Here is a 20,268-nt window from a genome sequence, read left to right on the forward strand (position 1 = left end):
CCCCTGCCGCTGCCTGGTCACAGCCCAGCAGGAAGCATTGGAGCCTGGTTAAAGATGGAGCAAAGTGTGGGTCAGTGTGTGCCCTGGAGGTGGTAGCTGGAATGTAGGTCTACTCTACAGTGGCTCATATTCATGACTCATTACTGATTGCTCACCACCATTACATCCCTCGGGGGCTGGTGATCTGCGTGTGAATACATGGAATATATGATCAATACTCCTATAAGCTCAAATACATTCATCATTAAAGTACAGTGGCACCACAGAAGCACAAAAGTCACACAAAGGGGTGGTAAACCTGAAATATACATTGATAATATATCATATATATGGTATCAGACTACATGTCATATATTGGGACACAATTTACATGTTTATTTCCTGTAAGTGATACAGTTTTTTATTTTAAGGGGACATGCACCAATGGTGAGTAAAAGTGCAAATGAAAGAAGTTGTTTCTTGGCTTGGAACTAAACTGCTCCTTGTTTCTGCTTGAAGCTAAATTAGCCACTACTAGCATAACACACCCGAATCTCACAATATCTCTGGCTGCTGCATCAATTTTGACACTTTGATAACTTTTACAGACTCTGTAAGTCCGACAATGTCATTGAAGTGCAAGGCTAATCTGGTGGAATCCTCTTTTAACTGATCTTTAAACTGACTCATTGTAGTTGTCAATGTTTATTCATTTTTCTTAAAGATGATGTCACACTTGGGTACTTTACATTAAAACAATAATTGAAAATTTTGGCTAACGTGCATACCACATAACCACAACGCCCAAGGTTCAACTGCTGGCATGTCATACACCTTTCTCTCCCCGTGTTTCAAAAAAAGTTAGGAAATGCACTTATTCACTTTCTTGCCAAGTGTTAGATGAAAAGATCGATACCACTTTTCTTTCTCTTGCTAAATAAAAGGCTCCTGCCAGCATTCATTTATTGTAAAGACTGGGTAAAACGAGAAACAGCAAGCTCACTGTTGTTTGGTGGTAAAAAAAAAAAAATCTGCCTATCTGCAGATCTTGTAACAGGAACACTCCAGGATTAAACAAATTAAACAAATGTGACATAAAGTGTTAATCAGAGAATGTTAGAGATGCTGATATGCGTATTTTGTGACGTTCAGACAGTCCCGAAGCTGATTTTCCCTGTTTCCAAAAACTATCCCTTTAAATACTGCATGCACGCAAGCATCACAAACTGTCATCATGCTGTCAATATCAAGACTCAAATTTTTTTAATACCACTCAGCTGACAGTAAAGACATATTTTCACTACTTCCACTGTAAGGGGAGAAAGCCGAGCTCTGCAGGATGATGGGACGGAGCACTATGGGGGGTCTAAGACCGCCAAGAACTGGCAAGAACCTGCTCTGATGTATGCCACTGCAGATGATGCACATAAATCTAAAACACATAAGAAGCTCCTCTGTCAGACACATGCAAACACAAAACACAGACACCATCATCACATGCGTGCGCACTTATTAGACCCAGTCACATATTCTCATTGTGAAGGAAACGTAAGGAGGCAAATAAATAAATAAATACAAATAACTGTGCATAATTCAACTGCCTGACTTTTCATTTTAGTGGTGCACTTCTTCTTCTGGCAGCCAGTGAGTTGTCAAATGTGTGTTTGCGTAATCCTGGCCAATTCAAACAGTTTTGTTACGGTAAAGAATGGAGGATTAGTTTATGGAGCTTCAAAGCCAAATATAGAAAACGCGTGTGAGGGATTATAGACACATCAAAGAATAAGGATGGAGAATACATTACATTAGTGCAGTTTCATCTTCCATCTCACACGCTCTGTCTTGCTTCTATTCTTTTTGAAGGAGGTGATATGATACTTAGGTTGGTGTCGTTAAATAGAACATTGGACTTCATAGGCGTTAAATCCATCTTTTAGTTTTTGCTTCATTTAATACACAAGTCTGATACATTGGTTTTACACATCATAGTTTATATATGGTAGCAAATGTGTTAGAAATTTGTCAGTGGAGGATTTTTGTTTATTTTCCATCAGTATGGTAATGAAATATTAACGCTATATTCAACATCTGAAAAAAAAGCTTCAAAAAGATTGTGGCAAATGGATAAAATCACATGCTGCTGAAATAAGGAGACCCATCATGAGGTAGATTTATGTGCGTATGTGTGTGGCATGGTTTTACTGTATTCGTGGGGTTCCGAAAACTGAGAGTCCACTGCTTGCCCGGTTTGACAGCTTTGTGGGGACCATAATGCCAGACCCCACAAGATGAAATGGCTGTTTGAGGGTTAAGTCTTGGTTTTAGGGATAGTATTAGGTTTAGGTTAGGCGTAAGTATTCAGTTGAGATGGTCAAAGTTAGGGTAAGGAGCTAGGGAATGCATTATCTCAATGACAGGTCCCCACAAATATAGTAAAACAAGGATAAATATGTGTGTCTGTGTCACTGGAAGAAGCAAAGTGTCAAGTCTGAGCTGGAGACTGAATTGCTGACTGACAGAACCTGAGGGCGGCTGACTGTATTTGAATGCGTCTTATGCAATTAGGATGCTGTTATTTTGGCTGTTATGTGTCTCTAAATGAAGAGATTATGCTGCAGTTTGGCAATTGCAATATTAAAATATCTTCAGGGTTTTATGACCCACCACAGTATGGTTATGAAATAGGCTTTTTACACTGTAAAGTGCAGGGGAGGAGAGGGCACACAGGGGTGCAAATCAGCAGGAGTGGATTTGAAAACTGTAAACATGCCTGAAGAGCTGAAGAGGAATGAAATGGACTTAACATATGTTTAGAAGAACAGTGCAGCCTAATTGGGTAATAGTTTGTATGAGATGGTCTTAAAAGTTCACCAGAAAAAATAAGGTGAGTGTGTTTTTTTTTGTGTGTGCACCACCCTTGTTTGTGTGTTTTGTTGTCCCAGTTGCAGTGGCCGGTTCCCAGCTGATCTAGGAGGATTTTAGCTTTATCCTCATAACTGGATGATAATCTTGTGTGGAATCCAGCACTGTTTCCGGGGAACATTGCCTGTGCAACACTAACATCACCACCTGGTCCTCGGGACACCAACACACACACACACACACACACTCACACGGTTAGAGTCATAAGCCCCTCTGTGCACATACTGAATGGGTTTATAGTTTGTGCAAACCATTTGCCAACTGTGTTTCGTAACATAAAAGTGATCCTTGTGATTGGTATCTGTGACTTTGTTCAGTGTTCAGATAGAAAACTATTTGTTATAACCAGTATACAGTAGAAAGTGCAGGCTTCTATATGGTCAAACAGTACAATTCTAATATAATTATGCTGCAAAGCCACCTAGATAAAGCTGTATGTGTCTAGAGTTGGGAAATAGTTAACTGAACTATGTTTGTGTTATATTGGGAAATAAGAAAATTACTATTGGGAAATAACATGACTGGCACTGGCAAACTGTTTGTCAGCTTGTGTCTGTGCACATGAGTCATGCATAACGTGGAGGATGAGGGTTTGGAAAGGTTGCAGTTTTCCCCGCAAATGTAGATCTGCATCCTGCCAATATAAAACACTGCCCACATCACTGACTGTGGCGTTGGACATTTGGTGAAGTCGCTTTGCACAGATCATTTAAAGTAGTCCAACAGAAACCTGGCTGTATCGGCATGTTAGAGGAAACTGAATTGACAAGAGATGGTGGTTTAGAGCCACTATAAATACTGACAAGAAGAGAGGAACTGAGGAGAAATATTAAAAGAGAATCACGTTTGACTCAACTAAGAGAAAGGATTTCAGTTTCCCTCTTTTTTTTGAAGAACTCTGACTCAGCAGGAGAGGGAAGTGAGCAGAGTGTGACTTCCCATCAAAAACCAGGGCAAATCAACTCCGTGTTCTGCCAGTACATAATAACCACTGCATGAGTTTCGACCTTTGACCTCTAGGTGTTTAAACTTGTGGCCCCTCCTCTCCGTCATGGGAAGAGCCTGCCTCTGTTTATAGCAGTTTAACGGACCTCAGATGTCCCCGCTGGCAGTCGATGTGATGCAGGTTTGTGATCTTTACTGCTCACTGTGGGTGTGTCGCTGGGCGGGGACACGCGGTCCTGTTGAGCCCGCTGATTGGTCTGTTATGTACAAAGAAGCCGGTGCTAATTCAGCAGTTGGCCGTAGTGCCTGTCAATCGAATGCCGATTAAGATGCCTTCATGGACTGCTCGTATTATTGTATTATCATAGAAAGTGTCGTCAAATGAGGAAAACAACAATTTCTTCCTCGTTCAATTGACCTTTGTGCAGTGGTGGTATTTAACTAAGAACATATATATTTTACTTAGATTCCGGTGAATAACTTATAAACTATCACACATTGTTATAGATTAACCAACATGGTAAATAACTAAATTAGCTCTACCATGACCAGCTACAACATTAAAATACAGTTTTCACATTAATGCATAAGTAATAATAGTCCAATAGCTTAGCATAAGATAATAATGTATCACTAAGAGGGGCCATTTTGCTTCAAAATGAGTGTTTACTTTTGGCCTACTTTGAGTAAATATACTAATAATACTTAAGTACTTTTACTTTTAAGATTTAGAATGCAGTACTTCCTTGCAATTGAATTTTTTGTATCGTAGTTTTGATATATTGTGGAGGCCTGCTCCACCGATTTTACACATCTGGTTTAGTTAATTTGTCAGGAAAAGTACCAGTGAATCTATGAAAACAGTTGAATAACATCTTTTGTGTTTCAGAAGGGAGCTTTCTGAGCTGTCCGGGCTCAGACTGGGCTTCACACTCAAAATACTTAATGAAGGGCACTGAGGGTCTAACGAGGCTTTTCAGTATGAAGCAGTCTTAAGAGCTTGAGTTGCACAGGAGACTAAAAGTCAGGATCTGCTTTTGACCATTGTCATTGTGAGTCCTCCAGTGTTATGGAAGTGACATACTAATTCACTGGAATACATACGTAAAGGATATAAATACCTACTACTTTTTACTACCCTTTTGTGCTAATATGGATGTGTCCTTTTTTAAATTATTTGATGACGTGTTTCACATTTGCATAACATAACTCAGTAGCCTAGTTGAGCGGGCATTGCATCTACCAGTTACCATGGTAACAGGGTTATAATTGAGTGTAGTAAGGGGTAAATTATTTTTTATTCACCATTTTCCCTTTTCATATTATTTCTGGACAAAATGATCCTCTATAACTCTTTGTAGTGAAGAGTTAATCGTTCAGTGTGGATTTGGGAGAGGCCATAGCCCACGGCCAGAGTGCTTCAACGGTGAATACAAAGTGTCCGACAGTCCCTGAAGGCAGCATTACCCCCCTCCGGTTTACGAACTCGGCTCATTCAGCGTGATCGCGTCTCTCACAGAGGACCGCTGTGGGTTTTGAGCAGCGCTCTCGTGCTTCGCTCATACGCACTTTAAACAGGATGTAGCGACTGAGACAAACCACGGAAAGAGAAAAAGCGGCTAAAACACTGCGATGTGACAAACACCGGTGAGCCAGAAATGACTGCCACAGCGGAGGTGAAGAAGAAGAAGCAGCAGGAGAAGACAGGCAGAGTCCCGATGAGGCAGCTCACCGCCGGCAGGTCTTGACGGCTGCTCCCCGTGACCTGAGACACCCAGCACTGCACGGTTTACACACACTGAAAACCCGACAGAGCCGAAATATTCCACATCCCGTCGGCAAACCTTGAAAGCGATAATGGCGAGCCAGGGCGACTGCTGTGTGAAGGTTGCGCTGAGGTAAGCCTACGACGTCTGTCGCAGACCACATTGTGTCTGAGGCTCCTGGCGATCAGTTAAATGCATCCCCCTGCTCACCTAAAGTCTCATTTTACTATTCACGCTCCTTCCTGTCTCTGCTCTGCTGTTGTAGGACACAGTAGGTTGTAGAGCTGCAGAGGAGAGTATTACACCTTGTTTTGTAAGACATGGGTGGTGCTCTGCACAGTATTGATAAGGCAAAGCATGTGTTTGCACCACACTATTTCCATATGACTGATTTCATGTTGGGGGGCACAAGTTCTCCACAGCAATAGTGTGTTTAATGTGAAGCAGCAGCTTGCATTCATGATTTAACATTGGGTGAAGTGACAAGGACAGCTGCAGCCAGGTGCAGGGAGGAGAATGGGCGTTTCTCTCCAAACCAATTTTTGTATTATTATTCTCACAGGCAGCTACCTGCAGTCTTACCTTATCCTAACCTAACTGAGTCTGGTGAACACCTCACATGTGCAAGACTGAGTAGATGATAAAATCAGGTTTTGAAGAGGGTTTGCTTATATGTGTGTGTGTGTGTGTGTGTGTGTGTGGATGTGTTTTGCAAATGAATCGAGCACAAAGAGATGCTCTCCTTCAGAGCTGTGTCATTCACTGCCTTTGTTGGAAATGCACCCTGAAGCTAGGGCAGCACAGCAGCTTTTTGAATTCGTATGAGGAGATATAAGTAGCCTATGGATTGTGTGAGCTAAGACTGAATGCAGATTGAAAGAGAGTGTGTAAATGTGCATGTGCTGGCACTTGCTGGGTGGCAGCCTCTGAAATTGGAAGGCATGACTAGAGTGTGAGTGGTGCTGCGTCTGTAATCATGCTCATTTTACAGTCTATGGAGCTGAGGCGGTGGTCTGACATACCCACTGTTCTTTTAACTCATCACCTCCCAAACTCTCCCATCAGCTATTGAATCCCAGTTGGTCACACTGAGTCCTGATGAGAGTCCCTTATGAGATTGTTGTGCAAAAAAATGAATCTTCGATCAAAATCGGCCTCATTGCACTCTCTGTTTCTGTGCAAATGTAAAGCAGCTGCAGCAAAGTTATAGTAAAATTGAACTATTCTTCACCACGGACCCCTTTGAGGTCCACAGACCTCAGTTTGAGATCCATTAATTGAACTTAATGGGGGCTGAGGATGGGGGTAGGCCCAGTAGAATACCTTACAGCCAATGGCCCCATTTCCCCCGGGGAAGTGACTTGTCAATCAGCCGCTGAGTGAATCTCTTTTGTGCTTGTTCACAGTCACAACTGTAACAGGAAGTGTGGCAGGAGGAGGTGTTGACAAAAAAGCGAGAGAGAGAGAGAGAGACAGCTGGTGGCTACTGCTCAACTGAAGTTATTGATTTAAGTCTGGAGAGCAGCTCAGAGGGAATCTGATTGAGTGTAACTGAATGAGTGAAGGTGACAATTATTACTACACAGAACACATATGTGTGTTATCACCTGCTAAACTCCCATTTACTGAGGGTCAGATTAACTGTACCTTTAAATCAGCTTCATTAGTATGAACTTCACATTGTAATTAAACAGCTTGTGTAATTACATGGCCACTCTGGTGGGTGAGCTCACACTGCTCCTTTTCATCATGCGGGATCTGTGTGTGTATTTGCATGCCCTGTGAGTGCCACCAAAAGTGTCTGTGTGTTTGACAGGAAATGGGAAGCACACAAATAAACACACTGAGAAGGATAACTTCCTGCCGTACAGCGACGGTTTTCCCAATGACCTTTATGTTTTTTTCTTCCCAGAGAAAGTCAGCCGCTGATAAGAGAGGATGGTGTTTAATTGCTCCCATGTTGTGCTGCCCTCAGGCAGACTGCAGAAAGCGAAGCGCACTCTTAGTAGTTTGTATGTGCATGTGTGAGTCTGCATTTAGAGGGCAATGAGGTTGTTGAAAGGGCCAACACACACACACACACACACACACACACACACAGTCTGAGTCGCCAGCATCCATTTCCTGAATGTCTGCACTGCCTTCCCTAAACAATGTCCATATAACCAGTGACATGACCTACAATCCTGCATCCAGACCTGACTGCCTGAGGAATGGATTGGACACACATGCGAACACATATACACACACACTTAAGTCAATGGCTCTGCATTGCAGTTAAGTCAAACATGACGAGATGCATGTAATGTAACTCCCTACTAAGTGGTCGTAGTTAAATTGCTTCTGGCTTGGCAGTTGCATCTTTGTACAGCTGCATTCACTTATGAGACAAGCCTAGTCTGATGCAAACAGGCTATAAGAACAAGTAGACTTTGAACTCCCTCCCCCTCCCCCCAACACACACACAGACATAGACACAGTCACAGCCACACACAGACGAGCAGTTTCACTTCACCTCAAGGGATGCCTCCTCCTCTTGTTGATCTTATGTTGAGTGCTACATTTGATAGCTTTATGTTAGGGCTGGCTCTGAGATACTATAAATGTCAATAATCAACCTTTTGTGTCTATGTGTGTATGTTGAGTGTAACTTGACATGAGAGTTATGAGCAGTGTGTAAATTTACACTTCCATATCGATCTCTGTCCCTGCTCTGCCACTTACTCATTACAGACCAGCGAACGACTTGCCCTGCACCAAAGTGCTAAGTCAGCCTCCATCACTGTGTATAAATAGGCACAAAGACAAATCTGTTTAGTGCAGTTGTGTTCTTTGACCTTGTGATTGCTGAAGCCGTGTCTAATTTGAGTTCTGACCTGAGGAATCACCAATGAGGAGCTTTTTCCAGTCGCCACGTGTTTCATGCATTCGCGGTTCAAGATGATAACACTAATGAGGTTGAGTAAAAACGGAAAGTTCTCCGAATAGAGCACAAAATATTCAGTGTTCTTTCATACCCCACAGGTGGATGACCGGGGCATTTTTGACAGTTGTGACGCAGAGCATTTTGGCTGATGGCAGCACAGCTGAGAAAAATATAGGCTTTCATCTCTTCTGTCCTCAGCTGACGTGATTAAATCCAAAACAGGGATATTCAGAAACATCGGATGCATAAATGCGCTGTAGTTTTTTGCCACCCCATGACCAAAACACCAACTTCAAAAGAAAACAGGAGTAGGTGGAATACAACTGCGGAAAGGGCCTCTCACAGCTGATACACAAAGGCTTTAAATGGGAGTTTAAAAAAAAAAAAGTTGGTGTTTTGTTGTTGGACGTATGTCCTGTGTCGGCTACCAGTCTCGCCTGTTTCCTGTGTGTGTTAATAGTTTGCCACACTGGCTCTGTCTGGGATACACACCTCCCCAGGGGGTTGCTTTTAAAATGGCTGGACTTTGTTGGGAAACTGAGTGTCTGTGTGCGAGTGCAGCAGGTTGTCAGCCTACGGTGCTGTATGTACTGGTCACAGGTTAGTGCTGCATTGTAATCTTCTCATGAGTGCATTCTTACTCTGGGTCTCAACATTCATCCGCCCTTCACCCAGCTTGCTGCAGATTTACAGTCACCGGTCAGGAAAAGTGAAAGCACTTTTGCTTTGTTGATGGGAGTCGCTTCTGAAGCTCTTTCTAATCACTGATTTGGCTTCAACTGAGGGAAGAGGAGCAGGAAACATGACAGAGCACACACCCAAGTTGGCCGTCCACATCTGTGCATCGCTTCCTCCTCACGCTGGTCTGCTAGTCACATGCTTTTTTTTTGTTTTCTGTTGTTATTGCCCTTCAAACCCATTAGACCTAACAGCTCTGTGCCAATGTCTTTTGTGGCAACAGTGCTAAAGAAGCTGCCTGTCTAGCATTGCTCAGCACTGTGCGTATATGCCTGTGCAACTCCTGTGAACAAGAAGGAGGCCTGAGACCTGAAAGTTGTTGTAGGTAACATGGATAAATGATTAAACAGTATGACATAATGATCTGCAGAAAGCAAGAATAAGAACATTTCATGACAGCAACAGGCTTAAAAAGAGATTTTTGTTCATCACTTGTTTTCTAACAGCAGACCTGTTGCATAACCAGGCTCTGCAGGCTCATGAGCTCTACCAGCAGATTGTAGCTGCCTGAGGAGGTGAAAAAGGTCTGGTTAGGTTGCCAAGCTTCTTAATCCTGGTTTCCAAACAATGATATAAGTCTTCTTAATGACACATCCTATGACAGGGGAATAATAGCAGAGCTATTTAATTGTGTTTCTGAGATGGCTGAGTGTTTAGATCTCGACAGGGTTGAATTTATTAGTCCGCATTTTGTGTATTTAAACTGATAGATCAAAAATACTCAGGACACAACGTGTGCTTTGGTGTTAAAATGAGTGGTGCAACCGGTCTGTTGATGAACTTCTCCCTGTTGAGTGCATCAGCACTCCCAAATGGTGTGCTGCCGTTGCAGAATAACTTCCTGCGAGGTTGCCACTGGACTATCCACACTTCCTGTTCACTTCCTGCTTCGTGAGCTGCCGATGAGCCCGTTGACATGATTCAGTTAAGACTGGCAAAAGCGTGAAACTGAAAGAAAATGCACTTAGAGTCAAGCCTTGGATCTTTATTGATCTACCTTCTAGGAGTCAGTCTACTGAGCTGTAGCCTGAGTGATAACATCAGCTGAGGTCCAGTTGTATTAAAAAAAAAAAAAAAAAAAAAATTCTGCTCTTCTGTGGCCAAAAAAAGCCTGTTGTCCTCAAAAAATAAGAAAAATACACATTGGTCCTAGAGTGTGCTAACCGTGTTCTCTGATCACGACACGTCATCTGAAACTTCCCTCTAAGTGTTTGCTGCATCCTTTTTTTTCTTGTGCCCAAGCTTGTCTGCACTGTGAGCAAAATAAAGCGTGAAACTGTGACCAAAATGCTGCTCCCCCCCGGCTACTTCCACCTCCTATTCGCCCACTCTTGCATGTGCAAACACAGAGACACACACACATACACACACACACACACACAGATCTGTATTTATTTGAATTCATCCATTTGAATTCAGAGAGGAATGAAAGGCGCTTCAGTCTTAACATTTGCATTTTTCTGTTATCAATGTCTCATCATATGTCAGCTGGAGCAGGCCTTCGAGACAGTCCTAACTATTATCATTTATGCTGCGTAGACACAAGAAAACCTTTGTTACAAACTGAATGGGCAGAAGAGAAAATAATTAATTTCCTCATTTTTTAGCATTAAATGCATTTCTCTTCAAGCCCTCAGGGTCTGCATAGTTTGATAAACCATATTGTGTGTGTTGACACTGTTGTGGCCCCTCAGAAATCACAAGGGATCTCTGTGCGCGTGTGTGTTTGTGTGTGTGCGTGAGGGGGGATGAGGCGTTGCAGAGGCCCTTTAAACAGAGCACCTCTTGGGTGAGCGTAGACAGAGGACACAGTGTGAATGAGTCTGATGTCACTGCAGGTCTTTGTGCTCTGTGCTGAGCTTGCACACACACACGCACACGCACACACACACACACACACGCACATACTCACACACGCACACACACACACACACACGCACATACTCACACACGCACACACACACACACACACACACACACACACAGCAAGAGCAAAGAATTGGAGGGTAAATGGGGATGAAGTCAAGTCCAGGCTGTATTTTAAGAGAGTACCGTCGAGAGGAAGGGGCTAACGACAGAAGAGGGAGAGGTTTGTAGAGTCAGATGCTGTTTTCTGCTTTGTTTTATAAACTCCCTCTTTTGAAAGGGCCGATGCTTCCTGCGATTCAACATAACAAATACAAAGGAAAATCAAAGAGGAAAAAAGACAGAGGATGGTAGTGGGTAAAGGACAGTGGAAAGGGGGGTGGGGGGTTGGAAAAAGGAGCAAGTGTCTCGTCCGTTGTCAAAAGGGCTACTGTAGCGTGCAAATCAAATATGAGCTCCTAGCCAAACATGCAATCAGTGTGTGTGTGCAGGGGTGCATTCATGTGTGTTTGTACGAGCGCATGTCTGTGTATGTCTGCGCATCGTGTGTATGAATAATTTGGGCACAGCTGCACGTGCTTGCCATACTCCCGCCGAGGGAAGAAGGGGCAGAGAGATGTAGACCCTCAGGTGTTGTGTCTAGACTGTAAAGAGTTTATTTACCTCTCCATTTTAATGATGAATGTTCTTTTAAACATTCTGATATTATATTCTCTTCTGCTTTTTTAAACAGTAAACGACAGAGAAATATAAACTGTCTTGCCAGTAAGTATTGACTAGAGCAGTGTTAAGTTCAAGAATTGTGCTTCCTCCTACACTAATTAATGGAATATCATTTTTTCTAAACATACACTTTAACACACAGGCACACACATCTTTCCCCGGCCTCTGAAATGTCTCCTGTGCACAGTGCACACTGTAAGCTGGTCAGCATTTCTATGGAGGAGCTTTACTGTGCTTTTTACTGTACTATGTCCGTCTGAAATGGATTTATTCAGATTCACAGTGGTTTTCCCTCTGAATTCATTTAAGTGAATTTTATTTAGCCTCGTGTGCCGTGCATGAACAGCAGAATTGGATTTGGTTTGGTGAGGAAGTACGGACAATGTAGACTTAACAAAGGATGTGTAGTTCTATGAATTTGTGCCACACACAGTATGTGCTGCTTGTTTGCTTCCATGTTTCAGTTGAGCTGCAGTCAGTGTCTGAAGGGGTGGTGTGAGTGTGTGTGTGTGTGTGTGTTTGTGTGTGTGTGTGTGTGTGTGTGTGTGTGTGTGTGTGTGTGTGTGTGAGAGAGAGAGAGAAACCAGCTGGCCCATAATCACCTTCAGAGTTAAGTAGCTTAATTACTGCTGGAGTTTGTGTCTCTGACTTTGTTGTGTTGATGTGTGTGAATAGAGAGTGTGGGGCTTTAAAACTGCTGAATTCAGCGCAAAATAACTAAATGATGAACTGAAATTTTTCTACTGTGTAATTTATTTGTTCAGTATAATTTTGATTTCTGCGGTTTAAATGATACTGTGGTTTAAATGGGCAAAGTCTAAGCATTTTAGTCTAAAACATTCAATAATTAAATAAGATTATCAACAGAATGTGAAGAAATTGACACACTAACCAGCTAAACCCAGGCTTGTCCCCTCTGACTTTGTACCTCAAGAGGTGATAGTGAGTCGCTGTAGCGTCCAGTCTGCCCTCAGTCCAACATGAGAGGATGAAGAAGTAGTAACTGCAAGTACGGTATAAACCTGTTTTACAGCCATCTTCACTCGGCGACATTCCTCCACTCTTTCCTCAAGCTCGGCTAGTGATACTGCTGCTCTCCCCCTCCATCACGTTTCTCAACCTCCCAATGGCCAGTCCAACTATGGCAGAGAAAGGGAGGGGGGTTTGGCCATTTCTTTGTGTATTTCCTTGTTTATTATAATAATAGTGGACACCCCAACTTTCTGGTAATATGCTGCCCCCTATTTGTTTGGAGTATAAATTTGACAGTTGGCCAGTTCTTACACATTGTTCCTTTAAGACCAAACACCTGGAAAACGTTTTCTCTTCAACCTCAGCTGTACTTTGCGTTTAGTGCTAAATAGCATGTTTTCATCACTGTTTTCTTCATCATACTAATAATCATATTCCAAGGTTATAGCCCATGATTGATGTCATACACCTCTGCGCAGTCTTTTAAGGAGAGTACATGTGTGTGCATGTACCTCGCAGAAAAGATAGGTCTTCAGCCCCTGGCTAAGTTCACATACCTACAGACACACATGGTGGCTGGCTACATTAGCACTCATGCTAAAATGCTGTCTGACAGAATGGGAGGCTGGGCTGGTGGTAATGCTAACCAGCCCTCCAGGGAGGCAGACAGACAAGCAGAGTCATGGCAGCAGTCTGCAGCTCAGCAGCATATACTCTACATTGTATGTGAAAGCAAAAGGTGAATACAGCCATCTATTTTGGCAGCTCTGTGTATGTGTTTGACTTGTGGCCTTTATATTCTTAAAATAACACCACCTCAGCATACAAATAGAGTATGATTCCTAGTATCTGTGGTTGTGTGTGCTGCGATTGGTGTCCTTTTTAAGTTTTCAAAGCCTCTTGATCCAAACCATCAGTGGCAACAAAATAACATGTGAAAACATTTAATACGTCAACAAATCACATTACAGGCATATAAATCACATGTTATTTTTTGTATGGGTGTTAAACTCTGGATAATCAAAAGCAAAACATGCACACAACCACATCTTTTGGCTCTTTGTTAAGGAAGGGCTGTTTCTTTGACCTTGGTCCTTTTATGAACTCCCCTGTGGGTCTCCTAGTAGTCTGCCACTGTAATTTAGTGACACATCAAATCAATTTGTGGCATAGTTTGTTGGCAGACAGTTGAGAATGTCCCTAACACTATCAAGATTATAGGTATTCACATGGCGACACATACAAGAATTATACACAGTCACGGTGCCAAGAAGCACTTTGGCTAAAAGCATCCAGTATCCATCAAAAAACAAATGTTATCTTAATGGGCAGTGCTTCCTCTTTAAGACCGTTGGACTTAATTGGAATCAAGCAGAAATTGGCCAGCACCTCTGTGACCTTGACAAGGCCGTCTGTCATGAAAATGTAGGAAAGGAAGCTAATTTGATTCTTTCTCGTGTGTCTCCACCTCCCCCCATGGAGCAGCAGACAGAGCAGACGGGGGGTGGGGGGTGGGGGGTGTTAGGTGGAAAGGGGAAAATGAGGGGGGGGGGGTGGATGATGAGGAAATGGGGTGGGGATTGACCCAGAATCAGCTTCGATGATGCGGACTGATGTGCCCCTGTAACATTGAGAGATCGAATGATAGTTAGTTGTCTTTGACAGTGGTGAGAAGTTAGTTTCTTACTGAGTGGCACAGTTTACTGCTTTTTGATCGATACTAAATGACACTGGTTTTACATTAATCGTATAGTTCCTCTTTTGATTCAGCATTATTACTATTAATATGAATAATAGCATTATATACATATTCATGTAAATTACTGACCTCGTACATCAAAGACCTTTAAGCATGAGGAGTGTTGATCTGTATGAAAAGCCTGAGGCCAGGGCAAATAAATGCAGTCTATGATGGCGTCTTTCACAGCTGATTTTTCATGTGTAACCTTTCCACACTGCTGTGTCCCGTGTTACCTCCTGTTATCAGCATAAAAACGGGATATTTGAGACCTTTTTGTCTCCCAAAGAGCCCGTTTCGAACTCACTTCACCCCTCATTTTGTCTTTGAAGTGCTGGTTTGTTGTCATGGGACATGGGGATCTATTCATTCCATCAAACCAAGGACAATAGATGAACAGAAAGCAATGAGGCCACAGCAGTGTATTTAGACAGGCCTTAAACTTAGGATGACAGTGTGTGTCTTTTGAAAATAAACTCTTCATGGACAAGGTGAGAGATTACAGCTCAGTTAGTTGATTTTTCTTGAACAGTCGACCCAGCTCCACCAGACAATGTAGGACAACTCCGTCCTTGAAGTCTGGCTTGGTTAAGAAAATGCTCATGTTAACATGGATGAACCAGTTCGCTCATTCGTGCTCCAGGGTGTGACACTACATACTAACACAACCAGTCAAACCAATGAGCACAGAGTATGTGAGCCCCGCTCTCCCTTATCGCCAGTTACCAATCGGCAGCAGTGCCTCAGGCTACAGGGTCGCCAGTCTGTGAGGGTAGTTCGATGGATATGGTTAATACGAAGGCTATGAACAGTGGCTCGCATGAATTGTATGTCTGGGTGTGGTGGTGGTTAAACTGCAAGTACAACAGTAGAAGAATTGATAAGAAATGTCCGTCAGTGTAATCTATAAATTAGAAAATATCACCTATTGATATGTATATTTTTTTTATGTTTTCAGTTATTCTCTTTGCTGCTACAAGAGAGTGTTTCCATGTTGGACTGGGTTCAACACCAGTTTACAGGCTTAGATAGTTGATGGAAATTGACGCTTTTATGATATGGGATATACTGTAGGTTAAACATTAGAGTTGGTTGCAACTAACATCTACTTACATTTAACAATTGATCTCTCAATTTCTTTCATTTAACTGACTAATCATTTTATCCATAATAGAAAATATTGAAAAATACCCATCAATTTGTCAGAGCCCAACGTCACAGTTTCAAAGTGAGTATATTTTTCTTATGATGATAAATCCTCACATTAGAGAAGATGGAACATATGAATGTTTGGCATTTTTGCTTGATGAATAAAAAATGACGATTTGATCATTGAAATCGTTGATTCATTTACTTTCAACTGACTGATTGATTAATTATGCCTGTTGTATGCAGCCTACATTAGGACTGCAACTTGCATTTACATTTAAATGATACAAAATGTCAGAAAAAAGTGAAAAATGCACATCATGATTTCCTAAAGCCCAAACTCATCAACTTCCTTGTTTTGTGCGATCAACACTTTATAATTTAAAGCTCCAGGACAGCGACTAAAAGGATGTGAAATTCTCAGCAGTTAATCCTCACAGTGTAGCAGAATGGATCGGTGAACGTTTGACTTTTGCGGTGATTTTTCTGTCGATCAACTAATTGATTATTTGACTAATTGTTTCAGCTCTGGCTTGCATACAAATAAACGTACATGGGGATGAATCCCACATGATTTATTTTATTGTGGTCTTCACATGGCCTTGTGGGGGGCGCTGAATCTCACCAGGCATGGCGCTCTGGGAGAATCGGCATGTGTGTGTCAGTGTGACAAAGCAGACGGCAAATGGGAGTGGCAGAAGGTTTGGGCTCCCAGTCTGACTGCCACCACCTGGGCAAGCCAGCTGTCCACGCCCAGCGCCAACCTCATGTGACCACTGCCCCACTTCCTCTACACATGCTTATGAATGTTTTCTTAAAATGCTCAATGTCCTCTTTGCTTTCCCATCTACTTATTCCACACTTAGCTGGGCTCACCCCTCCTTTTACTTCATGCATCACTGCTTCAGCTTCTCCATGTGGTCCATATTAGGGCTTTCTACTCCGGTGCTCCCACCTGAGCCACTTACCTTCGTAACCCTGCTGCCTTTGTCTCCACTTGTCTCTCTTTTATTCAGTTGCCCTAAATCAGAGGCCAAGGTCAAGGCTGGTTAAACGGCATTCCTTACCCCTCATTCACTTTTATTAGATGCCAGATTATTTCATTCATAGCTAACATGACCCACCTTGCCAGGGACAAGGCACAGTCAGGTGCCCATTGCTAATCCCTGCCACCCCCTTAGGGAGTGTTGGACTAGCATATGACCTTCTGAATGTGTGTGCGTGTGTGTGTGTGTGTGTGCGTGTGTGTGTGTTTGGCTACCAGCCTGTTAGCCTGCTCTGATGTCGGGCCCATGTGGAGGATTGGAGACTGAACCGAGAGACAGATTTTGTAGTGAATGGCCTGCTTCCATCACCCATTATGGAAGAGTGTCTGTTGTTATAACACTTATGCACAGATACTTAACTGATTACTATACGAGCACAGACATTATGGGAAAGGTGACTTAGATGGATTGGATTGGAGCAGCAGACGGATGGAGAGACGACGAGAGAAAGAGAGAAAGAAAGAGAGAGAGATGACAAGATCGATAGGAGGGAGAGAGACAGTTGACGGTTTTACGTGCGGAATCAGTGCAGACAGCTGATCCAGGAAATCAATGGGAGCACTGATTAAATGGGCAGCAGGACAGAAATGCCTACTGTAGCTCAATAATCAAAAATGGTGTCTTTCAGCTGTGCTGTGCTGGTGGTTCATGGAGGAGGTTGCTATTACAGTAACTCTTTGACAAACAGGCTTTGATTGATGATGATGATGCAAATTCAGAAATTAGGATGCAAAACTGTACTTACTAGGATTATTCATGATGTTTGTGATTACATTTACTATATTTCCAAAATTCTAAAATGTGGAGAAATATACTATATAAATAAAGACACTATATCAAAAAATTTTGTATTTTAGATGGGCTGAAATATGCCAGAACAGTGGGCTTGTCAGCGTCCTAAAGCCATGCTCGTAGCGGTCCACTGCTTTGGTTCAAACTTAAATATCTCAACAACTATGGGATGGATTTTCATTAAATCTTGTGCTGAAATTCATGGTCCCAAGAGGATGAAGCCTACTGACTTTGACGAGGCATTGACTTTTCCTCTAGTGCCACCAGAGGGTTTGACAGTTGTGGATTTGAGTGAAATGTCTCAACAGTGATTGGATCGGGTCAAAAATCATGGGTGGGGGTGGGGGGGGGGTATCAGTCTTTCATTTGTGCTACTGGCCAAATCATTTTTTGGACCACCCCATTACTGGGAAATGTGCTTCCATCCTTCCATTCTCATCCATTCAGTTTTGCTTTTTCATTCTGCTAAATGAGGTTTCTTTCAGTTTTGACTTTCGCAGCCAGTGGTCTGCCACCCCTCCATCCACACTGATGCACCTTGGGGCCTCTCTCATTTCATCCCACAGTCACTGATATGCCCAGAGCTCCTAGCCCAAAATAGGCCAAGCCAATTTCCTTAGTTCTCAGGGCTTTTCATGTCAAACATGCGGCAATCTTCATGAACTGCCATTTTATCCCCACTCTTTGTTCTTGCTCTCATTTTCTCTTGTCCCTTGCTCCCTTGGTCTTTCTGTTTGTTTGAGTCCTTTAAGATTTGAACGAGAAAAAGGGCAGATACAGCGAGAGAGCAATGGAGAGATAAATGGTTTAAAGAGTGTTAATCTGCTCCACCTCAACAGCTTTTCAGAAGTATCAAGTGTACAGTGTGACAAAGGCTGCTTATCATGTGTTTCCAGAACACTTCCACAGACTTCCTAACACTTCCACCTCCCACAAAGGTATGAGGATGAATTTGAATGAATAAAATGTTGAATCAACATGGAGGAGACCTTTAATTTTGTTGCTGATAGCAAAATCACCTCAGTTGCTGGCTTGTCTCACACTAACAGAGACGATGCAGAAGATTGCAAATCATAAAGGAGGGGTCTTAATGGGGTTCAGGGTGCTGATCCAAATTTTAGGATCATTTCCAGTGAGAGGTGTTACTGTAGTTTTTCAATAAGTAAAAACAGAGGAAATGGCTTACAGTTTTTTATTTTTAAGGTAGTATTTTCCTCACGGTTGTAAACTTCTTTGTGAGTAGCTGCATAGAGTTATCTTGTTCTGGTTGCTATGGGAACATGACCTGTATGTGCTCCTACTGACAGTGATAAGAGTGTAACTGAGTTTGTCACTGCAGAGTGCGTGTGTGTGTGTTGTCTCACTGAAGAGAAACACACACACGCACACACACACACACACACACACACACACACACACACACACACACACACACACACACACACACACACACACACACACACTGGACATTTGATCTTGGAAATGACAGATTGTTTATGATTCTTTTTTCAACATGTGACTTAAATGCTTTCAAGGATAGTGCAGCTTCCTATCTTCTTTTTCTGAATGCTTTTCGGACTGATGTTCATAGTCTCCCTGTCTATGAGGAAAAAGTACCTGGAAATGCTGGCTATAACCATGTCTGTTGTGTGCACATACACATATACAAACACACACAGCTGTGTCGGTTGGGTTAATCCTAATCTGAACTCAGACAATGACAAAGCACTAATCGGAGGTATGGTACAAGCAAACAGAACAGAACCAGATGGAGACACTGTGCTCCTGTTTATGTAATCGCCGTCACCCGATTGCATGAAGTTAATCTCTTTTAGAAAGGGAAACACAGTTCTGCTCAGTGAATAATGCTGCAAGACTGTTTGATTGTATTAAGTTTCTGTCAGGTGCAGCTTGTATTTGCTCTTTATCAGGCTGTTAACATGACACTCACATCATCTTACTCTGTGTGTTTGGTGAAACAGAAGTAAAAAATAAGAGGAACATGACTTGGTGTGATATGACTCATTTAATGACTTCAACGTTGTTTCTCGTTTGTTGATATTTCTACCTCTGACATGTTTTGTCCTCCCGGGTTACAAGATGCAGCTGGTAGCTCATATCTGTCTTTAACCTCAGCAGGCCGACAGTAGAGTTAGCTGTGACAAGTTTCCTGAAGTAGTTTGGAAAACCACTTGGATATCACTGACATGCACTGACAGGCTTGGAATTAGCTCCGTTAATGTGCCTTAGAAGAATAATTATCGATGGCTTTAATATCCTTGTTTAACTCGCACAACATGTTTTCTCAACTGTTTTTGTGGGAATATAAAATAATTTTTCTCATAACAACCAGTGCTCTCGATCAAGAGCACTTAATAACACAAAGGCATGAGGCTGATATCCATTAACTTAATGATAAAAAAAATGGCACATAGTTTTCTCCTCCCTGGCATCTTTGTTTTGCATCAATGGTGAGATGTTAGACAACATTATATGATGAACGCTGCAGGTTAAGTGTTCAGGTGACGGTGGCTACTGCGTGAGCGCCTTGTCTAAACCATCATTAAACAAAGGAAATGAGGTGTGTGAGAGAGGCAGAGAGTAGGAGAGGGTGCGATGACAGGATTTTACACTCGTCTCTCTGTTGAGTGGTTGTTAATGAGTGGGATGACAACAGGGGGGTATTAAAGCGAGTCTCGCCACCTC

General features: G+C 42.5%; 1 protein-coding gene across 3 annotated transcripts in view; it reads left to right on the top strand.

Moving 5' to 3' along the window:
- The first annotated feature begins 5,380 nt into the window (after positions 1-5,380).
- The window catches only part of kif21b (kinesin family member 21B), a 57,526-nt gene continuing 42,638 nt past the window's right edge, over positions 5,381-20,268 (top strand). For all 3 annotated transcript variants that reach the window (XM_022744972.1, XM_022744970.1, XM_022744971.1), the window contains exon 1: positions 5,381-5,744. In XM_022744972.1, the coding sequence (XP_022600693.1) occupies positions 5,704-5,744 (41 nt within the window). In that variant the 5' untranslated portion in view covers positions 5,381-5,703. The remainder of the gene's footprint in view (positions 5,745-20,268) is intronic.

This window comes from Seriola dumerili, unplaced genomic scaffold, assembly GCF_002260705.1.
Source record: "Seriola dumerili isolate Sdu_G_001 unplaced genomic scaffold, Sdu_1.0 BDQW01000088.1, whole genome shotgun sequence".
Classification (NCBI taxonomy): domain Eukaryota; kingdom Metazoa; phylum Chordata; class Actinopteri; order Carangiformes; family Carangidae; genus Seriola; species Seriola dumerili.